The sequence below is a fragment of the Limulus polyphemus genome, unplaced genomic scaffold (genome assembly GCF_000517525.1).
Source record: "Limulus polyphemus unplaced genomic scaffold, Limulus_polyphemus-2.1.2 Scaffold7008, whole genome shotgun sequence".
Taxonomy (NCBI): Eukaryota; Metazoa; Arthropoda; class Merostomata; order Xiphosura; family Limulidae; genus Limulus; species Limulus polyphemus.
In genome coordinates, this window is record NW_013672618.1 from 1 (window position 1) to 9,791 (window position 9,791).

Consider the following 9,791-nt stretch of genomic DNA (forward strand, 5'->3'; position numbering starts at 1 on the left):
TCCATGAATATTTAATAGAGTAAGTTCCATTTTCAGAACAAATAACCAAAAATAAATATTTTTGTTTTCTTATATTTCAGGCAACATATATTTATTCCAGTATTGCCCGGAAGTCTCCTTGATTACTTAAGGTGAGTCATTTAAAAGTAGTATTTTAAGATATACAGAATGTGAAAATAATACATAGCTTTACTTTTTGTACCATACTGTGATCTAGATGTTTGAGTTGTTGATTAAATTGTTAAACCATGGCAAGTTTAAATATGTTAAGCAATATAAAATTTACCAAATATATATCTCGACACTATTAACTATAAACATATGAAGTGTAATAAAATAGAACTATCAAAGAACATGTAAACTCCAGGAACTTTAAGGCAAATTTCAACGAGGATATCAACTTTACAAATGTTGCAGATTTTAAACTGATTTCTAATTGAAACATAAAACTTAATCCTGCTTTAGATTTCAAGTTTTTTGTAAAGGAATTCAAGAGTTTTAGTTGAGAACATATAATCAGTCTCAACTATTACATGAATATTAATTCTTAACTATTACATGAATATTAATTCTTATTGATTACATGTTTTCTTACTGATTACATGTTCTCAGGTTGATAATTGATTAATTTATACACAGATGCAGTGATTGTGAGGAATTATTAGTAAATAAATGTTATATGTTAGAATACTAAACAGCTTATAGTTCAGGAAAAAGTCGGAAACCTTTTCAAACTTATACATAACTGCCTTATTGATAACTGAACAAGTAACTTTCTCCTTAAAGAATGGACAGAACATTGTTTGTTTGTTTGAAGTTAAGCACAAAGCTACACAATGGACTATCTGTGCACTGCCCACCACAGGAGGGAGGCTTTTAGCCTTGGAAGCGATATCATATTTTTTTATTAAAGTTGTATTCTTTAGTTTTACTAAGAAATAAAGAGAATCGGACATTTCACACGTAACTTCACACCCAGTTTCTAGCGTTGTAAGTACGCAGACATACCGCCCTGCCACTGGAGGGCTGGATAGAATAAGTCTAGACGATTCAAAACAATTGAATAATAAGTTTTTCTAACACTAATTTTTTAAACACTTTTATGTTTTATTGTATGACAAGTAATTTAGTCACACTAACTAATGACAAATTATGTGCTGGTCAGAAGGATTCAGGGTTAAGGCAATGCTGTCACCTCATTTATTACATTACTGAACAAGACTGTCCCTAGTACCAATAAGTCAATGTTGTCACCTCATCTATTACATTACTGAACAAGACTGTCCCTAGTACCAACGAGGCGATGTGGTCACCTCATCTATTACATTACTGAACAAGACTGTCCCTAGTACCAACGAGGCGATGTGGTCACCTCATCTATTACATTACTGAACAAGACTGTCCCTAGAACCAACGAGGTGATGTGGTCACCTCATTTATTACATTACTGAACAAGACTGTCCCTAGTACTAATGAGGCGGTGTGGTCACCTCATCTATTACATTACTGAACAAGACTGTCCCTAGTACTAACGAGGCAATGTGGTCACCTCATCTATTACATTACTGAACAAGACTGTCCCTAGTAATAATGAGGCGATGTGGAAATACCAGCATTCCTGCTTTCCCTCTCTGAAAACATGTTTCTTCCTTATCCTTATATTACATTTTAGTCTATATTAAGATGCTATAAACTTTATGTATTGTTGAGTTATTAATAACTTTTCACCAAAAGCTACACGAGGGCTATCTGCGCTAGCCGTCCCTAATTTAGCAGTGTAAGATTAGAAGGAAGGCAGTTAGTCAACACCACCCACCACCAACTGTTGATCTAATTGTTTACCAATGAATAGTGGGATTGACCATAACATTATAACACCCCCACAGCTGAAATGGTGTGCATGTTTGGTGTGACAAGGATTCGAACCCACGACCCTAACCACCAGGCCCCTTCATTTTGATCTGCTAACTACAGGGAAGAGAAATTGCTGGCAGCACCAACCACCAATTTTTGGGCTACTCTTTACCAACAAATAGTGAGACTGAACATCACAGTACAATGCTTTCGAGGCACAAAGGGTAAGCATGCTTGGTGCCAGGTTTTGATCCCATGATTCACAGATTGTGAGTCTAGCGTACTAACAACCAGGCCGTAAAAAATACAACACCCTGATCAAAATTTTAAAAACTTTTATTAAAACAAATATTTTAAATAATTCGAAAACAAGAAAGTGTGATAAAGATATTCTTACAATACCTGTTGCTTCTTGTCATTAGCTTTTAGTCTGACATCTTTATAGGCTTGCTTGCTTCTATCCTTGAACTAACAATAAATATAATTAATTTTGAATAATTAGATAATTAGTATGAGAAAAAAAAGTAAAATCAAAATTATAAGTTCCATCTGTTGCTCGTAAATAACTACAGCTGTACAGTCTTGTTATCAACAGTTACATATGAAAAAAAAACAGATTTTAAAACAGTACACAGAACTGGATGAAATCATCAGTTGTCCGTCAGAACAGCCTTCAACTGTACACTTACTGTTGACTAAGCCTCTCAAACAAATCAGTTAACATGTTTAGAAAGGTTAATATAATGCTGGATAAAACATTTGTATAAACATTTAAAATCAATTATTGGCCTTTAAATTGTATACAGTATGAAGACTCGTTCTATGTTAAAATCTCAAAATACATCAAAATATTTTGGACAACTTACCTTACTTTTCACACTTTTCAAGAATGTACTACTTCCTTTCTAAGAAAGTAAAAACAACGAATGAGTCGACCAGAAGCTATTTTAACATTTAAAACCAGCCTATCATGATATAAAAACTGTTTAGTTTAAATATTATTGATTCATTTATTTTGTGAGCAAATATGTTATCACTGTTTAGTTTTGTTATAATAAGAGTTAAAAGCAGACGACTGTAGGAAGTTGTGTTTATAATTCATTAATGTTGACTGTTTATTCATTGTTGAATTTATCACCAACAAGTCACAGACACCTGATGTAGAAGAATCCTAAGCCCAACAACAACACAATATATATTTATACTATTAAGAAATGTAAGTAAAAGCCTTTTATTTTGACAATTGACGAGAAATATTATATTTTAATTGACAAAGCTGTTTGTTAAATTTCGTGTGTAACCACATGACATGTGATTTAAAATTTTAACCAAGGTCCGGACCTCGGTGACCTCAAAGATAGCTTCGGCTATGGGTATAATGGTTACAAATAAGACATATGTTTGTGTTAGATCTGAAAGTAGAAACTAAGAACACAAAGAGATGAAATAATATTAATAACACACATCCCTGATCGTCCCTTAAAAGCAGAAAATTGTCCCCAAAATACTTAGTAATAGGGCCCAAAATGTAACTCAAAATATCCAAGCATAGACTGAACACGTTAAATAATGGGTGATTTAACCAAATAAGCTGATGGTCCGTCTTTAATGCCAAATGTTTGACTATTTTATACACAGTGGTTAAGTTTACGGCACTAATTCTATTATATTGTTGCAGTTTGGGTTTGCATTTCTCCGTTTCTCTTTGTATTAATGAATCTTAGGTAATAACTGATGAAGCTAAAAATATTGTTTACTTTTCAAGTGTTTACGCTCAAGATGTAATTACAAAAGTTCTTAGATCTCAGTGTTTTTTATCCTATCAACAGTTTTACGATTTTCACCAAATGATCCTCGATTTCTCTTCATCCTAATAATATTGTTCCAACAAAGGTCATGATAGAGGTACAGAGTTCAAAGCCCAATACCGATCAGTGTTTCCAAGTTAGTATATAGTTTTTCTCAAAAATGAGATAAACAGAATGGTATGGCTTGTTGTTAATAAAAACGGAGGATTTGGAAGTATTGCGATTAAACTTTCAAGTGTTTTTTCCAGGTCCTCCTGATAAAAACTTGACTTTGCAGTACTTCCGATACTGAAAAATAATTTTTACAAAATTCAAGGATTTCCAGAAATTGTGCAAGCTCCATCGTCCATACACTGCAAGAACAGGTCACGGCAAAGGCGAGTACATGTACCATTTACGAAAAATTTCACCACTAGTTCAGAAAGTACAATTTCTTTGTTTTTACAACTTTATACACCTTAATGGGCTTGCATATCATTTAATAAAACACCATTCTGTCCAATTTTCTCAAAATAACCTTAAGTGAAACATCAGTAACTTTTTCTTGTAAATTGTATAACAAGGATTCTTTTAATAGAAAAAGAATTTTCAAAGGAACAAAATATTAAGGAATTTCAAAAAAAGAAAATAAGTGACCGATAATAAATAACATCTTGCTTATTTGGTAATTCACCAGTAACAATTAAATGTTATACGGTAATTCCTATACGCTGAATTAGAGAATGGTATCCATTTTTCTCCATCACGTACATGTTTTTACGTTAAAGTACATAAGTGAATCGTTTTCACTGAAATCGGGTCACACTGGCTATAGATTTCTCTAGACCAATCACGACGAGAGAGTCTTATCGATCATTCTACAACCCAAACATGATAATAAGAAATGTTCATTGCGGTAAACGAAATAATAATTTGATCCGAGTAAGAGTATTTTTTTTTCTTCCCGATTTGTAAAAAATCCTTACGTGATAGAAAAGAAAAGATATTATATTTGAAATCTGCATAGTTGAATTATGGAAAATCCGTTATTAAAACCAAAACAACTTTTATGAAGTTAAAATTTGCAGGCCTGTGTTATCCATAAAACTAGACATATTTTTAGTGGACCACAAAACTAGAAATATTCATATTGGACGATAAAACTAAGTATAGTTGTAGAGGAAAAATATAATTTCATTGATGACAAAAACTCGATATTAATATCTTAAAGAGCTAAGCAGTAAGTATATTCACACATCATCAGCTAACCTTCATAGTATGTAACCACTCCTTGTATTGGGTTGTTAGTCCACTGTTGCTCTTATCCTCGTAACTGTTAACTTCAAATTCAAACTCATCACGAAACCCTTTCCCGCAATTTAGCAACTCAAGTCGTCCTTCAATAAACTATTGGTCCAAACAAAGAAAAAAAAAATTGAAACATTAGCTCTGATATACCCAATAACATTGTAAGTTTTATTACCGATTATAACTTTGAAAAATATTAGATCTGTACCTATCACCATACAGTGAGCTGTTCCTTAACTATTTAATAACAAATTTCCAGAGAGATTTAAGTACATTATATTAAAATAATTTTTAATATGCAAATCAGCAAAATTACATGCTAACCATAGCCAATATAAAATCATGGTAGAACTCTGCACGTGTCAGAGCTACATTTTGATGATGTTAGGATATCCCCTGTACTTAATGGCAATGGAAAACAAAGTAATATGGATCAACATGGGGTACTATGACCATTTGGATAGAAAGACCTGCAACAAGTCATACCACGGTGTTGGTAAACAAAATGCAGCACCTTGTAGCAGTTGAGAATTCTTGGACTCAAATTCACTTGCAAAAGTCATCAGTGCACCCCAGGCAACATTATGTCGCATAATTATAAAGGATCTTTGTCTGGAAAGGCACCACAAGTCAAGTGTTCATAAATTGCTTCCACAACATATCCATTCAACCATTGCATACCTCAAGCACCTGGAGGATGAAATGGGTATTCATGTTATTCCATATGAAGAAATATCAATCAAGTTGCCAGATGCAGGTCCTAGGAATGTGTGTGTGTGATCAGGATGTTTAAACCATCTTCCTCAAGATGGTATAGTGAAAGCATACGGAAAGGAATGATGTGCTTTGAACAGGTCAGTCTTTTGCTATGGAAACTATACTGCAGGTCTATTGCCAAAATGCACGGTTGTCATATAGAGGCTCCAAAATGGTTTTAATACAACATACTCAACTCTGTACAAGAGTTCTCACAAAATTGCTTTGATAAAATATCTTGAATTTAAACATGAATCTTGTGATACGACATGATAATCATCTAGAATAGTTATTTGTGATTTTCAACAAATGTTCTACTTTGACCTTTTTAACTTTTTTTTTTGGGGGGGGGGCTTCAATAACATTAAGTCATACTTCACAAAATTCAAATTTATTAATCCATTCTCTCTATTACTGGATGGCCACTCTGTCATGGTGGTGGTCTAGGAGTGGGTTTTCATGGCGACTGAACCTAAATCTGTCATCAAAATTTGTTTTCTTGGCCCTGGAGTCACCATGATTTAATATGTTTTTATATATTTTTTTGTTATATACATTAACTCAGGTATCACTGGTGGATGTCCTAACAGGATTTTTTCCCCCCCCACCTGAGGTAGCTATAGAAGTAAAAGATAAAGATAACAGCTGAAGATAATCAAGGAGTTTAATTGGTCCTTTAAGAGCCTCTGTGAATCATGAGACAGCCTTTGGACCTCACATAAGAATGTGGGTATTTGATACAATTCTTCTAAAAACATTTTACCTTAAAAAAAGAAAGAAAAAGAAAAAATGCAACCTGCTAACTCTGTGTTTCAGATATGGTCACTTTTACAACTATTAATTTTTTATTAATGCATGGTAAGAGTTGGTCAGTATAATACCATCAACAAGATTGGGTTGAAGGTCTTTAAAAAAAAATTAAACATCTTGTAATTAAATTGGTTTCTAAATATTTCATAAGAATTAATTTCTTTTTTTTTTTTACACATTTCTAATTCTTCCACTACCAAAATTCATAGTTTTATACATATTTTGATATTATCCCAGTTAACATCTTGTAATAACTAAACCTGTTTTGGTATGTACAGGATACTCTTTTAATGACAGTGTACTCTGATTAGTAAGCAAACCATAAATAATATTTTTCTGCACAATTTATGAAATAATACCTGTTGGAATAACTGAAGGTTCAATATTTTTTCCAACAACTTCTGCATTGACGAAGACCGAGACTGGATAAATTTTTCTGGATCAAAACTAATTTTCTCTCCTAGTTTTAATCTCAGTGCATCTCTATAACCTCCAATTAACTGGACTGTAGCATGTAGAAATGCACGAGGAATGCCATCCCCTAACATGGCGTTGGGATTTTTCAAGTTCTTTTTTAACAAAGCAACCTTTAGTAAAGAAGACAGTAGATGACAAACATTTTAGAATCATGTATGAATGATAAGTTACATTATGATTTTGTTAATTTAATGTTTAAAATATTTTGTAAATAAGCTACAAAAATTGAACTTGACGAAGAAAGAATATAATGATACTTCTAAGTCGTATTTACCGCATGGTTACAAAAATTACAACACAAATTTCTTTTTTTATAGATATAAAAAAAATTAACACGAATACAGGAAAAAAATATTCTCACAATCAATGAAAATACCAAAAGATAGGGAACAAAAAGCCACAGTAAACGGAACAAACTGTCAGAAGTCTTTATACTGGAAAAACTAGTTTCGCCACAATCGTGCATCCAGATTAGTTTCTCCAATATCAACAAGACTTATGACAGTTTGTTCAGTTTGCTGTGGCTGTTTGTCCTATAACTGCTACACATAACATTGTGTAATTTTATGATCCCTAAATATCATCTAAATTAATCAACAAAATTACATTTTTAAAGCCCACAAATACAAAATTCTCATCACTTCAAATGAAACATAATCATGGTCAGGCAGATATTCAACAAATCTTGTCAAAGCTGCTACGTTAATATGATTCATGTTTCACATAAATGTTCCCTAAAACTAGCAGAAACCTGCAAAACATTTGCTGTCAAATTAGTATCTTTATTGCAACAGTACTTCTTTAAATACAGCATTTATAGAATAATACAAAATAATTCTAATTGCAGGAACCGATATCTTAAGTCCACTTACCTTAGGCCTAACATGAGTTAAGCCTTTATTAAGTACAGTCTACATTTGATAAAAATATAAATTAGCAATGTAACTTGTGTACACTTTTTGCTTTATTTTTGAGCTAAACTTTACTGTACTTAATACTATCAATAAATAAACTTATAATGTTATTCTACAACCTAATGTCAGAACTTTTGAAAAACTTTGATAAGCTTTGAATATGTTGTTGTACAAAATGTCTACTAAAGTACATTTACACCTGTTATGTTTACATCCGTTAAAATGATTGTTATGAACTATTATGAAGTTCTAACTTGTCTTTAAACTTACAACTTCACCAGGCAATTTTTGTAAGTCATCAAAAGGGGTGTTGATATCGTTAGTATCAGCATCCAAGAACACTACTCCCTCCAGGTCAGACAGATCAACCTGCTATAAGGTCAATAAGTTCATAATTTTTGTTGCTCAAAGTAAAACAGGAAATCAGCGGTTCAACAGGTTTAAATATTTATGCTTATCTACACTTGCAATAGAATGTTAACCTTGAAAGTATCGAGCTATTAGATTTAAATCAGCGGTTCAACAAGTTTAAAGATTTATGCTTATCTACACTTGCAATAGAGTGTTAACCTTGAAAGTATCAAGCTATTAGATTTAAATCAGCGGTTCAACAGGTTTAAATATTTATGCTTATCTACACTTGCAATAGAGTGTTAACCTTGAAAGTATCAAGCTATTAGATTTAAATCAGCGGTTCAACAGGTTTAAAGATTTATGCTTATCTACACTGGCAATAGAATTTTAACCTTGAAAGTATCAAGCTATTAGATTTAAATCAGCGGTTCAACAGGTTTAAAGATTTATGCTTATCTACACTTGCAATAGAATGTTAACCTTGAAAGTATCGAGCTATTAGATTTAAATTTCAGTTTAAATAAAAACACTGTAACCATAATATTAACATTTCTGACAATCAATGGAATTCATTAGTTTCAAAACAAAAGAATTCATAATTTACAAAAACCACATGATGTGGTGAACCAATCCTGTTAAATGATTGCATCTGTTAAGAGAAAGAAAAAAAGAAATACTGCAGATAGTACTCTTGGATTACTTTATAATGTCCATAAAAATTACAATCAGATAAACATATATTTTGAATTCTGGCAACAGAAACATGATTCATCTAGTTTTTTACTGACTTGTGTTCAACTTACCATCTGTTTTTACTTATTACTGAAGTAAATTATTTCTTGTGTTTTTTTCAATAAAATTAAAATGATTCCAATGTTTGTTTATCACTATTTTTCCAAACTCTTAACAACATAACACCTGCAGAAGGCACTGAACAAAGATAAAACTAAACTGTGGTAATACTCTTAACAATATAACACCTGCAGAAGGCACTGAACAAAGATAAAACTAAACTGTGGTAATACTCTTAACAATATAACACCTGCAGAAGGCACTGAACAAAGATAAAACTGAACTGTGGTAATATGAACAATATCACTGAAGATCTAAGAAAGTGTTAACTGTTACAAAACAATAATTCAAAAAATATTCTACAAGTAGGTTTACTTACCGAGATTGTTATAGATGGAACACCAATTAAAAAAGGCATTGGAGCACTATAATAAAACAAACAAAACCATGTGATTATTTTGGCCACTAAAGAGAATTTGCTTTAATTCAATAGGAATACAAGTTAATAAAAAAACAACTTTTAGTGTTTTATTAACAATTTAATAAAGTGTTAATATTTACGTCCAAAAAAGAGAATAAGTAAATGGATACTAGATGTGGCCCCAAGGTTTTGTAGCTTACAAGCACTGAAAGATAACATACGCACACTCTAAGTGTTTTGTTTGTTTGGTTATTTGTAGTTAAGCCCAAAGCTACACAATGGGTTATCTGTACTAAGCCTACCATGGGTACTAAAACC

General features: G+C 32.0%; 1 protein-coding gene across 1 annotated transcript; it reads right to left on the bottom strand.

Moving 5' to 3' along the window:
- Positions 1-2,173: 2,173 nt before the first annotated feature.
- LOC106474267 (DENN domain-containing protein 1B-like) lies at positions 2,174-9,485 on the bottom strand. Its single transcript, XM_022402601.1, has 6 exons — positions 9,432-9,485; positions 8,177-8,278; positions 6,875-7,102; positions 4,911-5,048; positions 2,721-2,759; positions 2,174-2,322 (listed from the first exon to the last, which is right to left on the bottom strand). Exons 1-6 carry the CDS (start codon positions 9,468-9,470, stop codon positions 2,248-2,250), a joined length of 621 nt encoding a protein of 206 aa, XP_022258309.1. The 5' UTR covers positions 9,471-9,485; the 3' UTR covers positions 2,174-2,247.
- Positions 9,486-9,791: the final 306 nt, after the last annotated feature.

Excerpts from the sequence above, each read along its gene's own strand:
- LOC106474267 (XM_022402601.1), bottom strand. The coding sequence starts at position 9,470 with ATGCCTTTTTTAATTGGTGTTCCATCTATAACAATCTCG. Across the intron at positions 7,103-8,176 it reads AAAAATTGCCTGGTGAAGTT|GTTGCTTTGTTAAAAAAGAA; the intron begins GTAAGTTTAAAG and ends TCTTTACTAAAG. Across the intron at positions 2,760-4,910 it reads AGTGGTTACATACTATGAAG|AAAGGAAGTAGTACATTCTT; the intron begins GTTAGCTGATGA and ends TTACTTTCTTAG.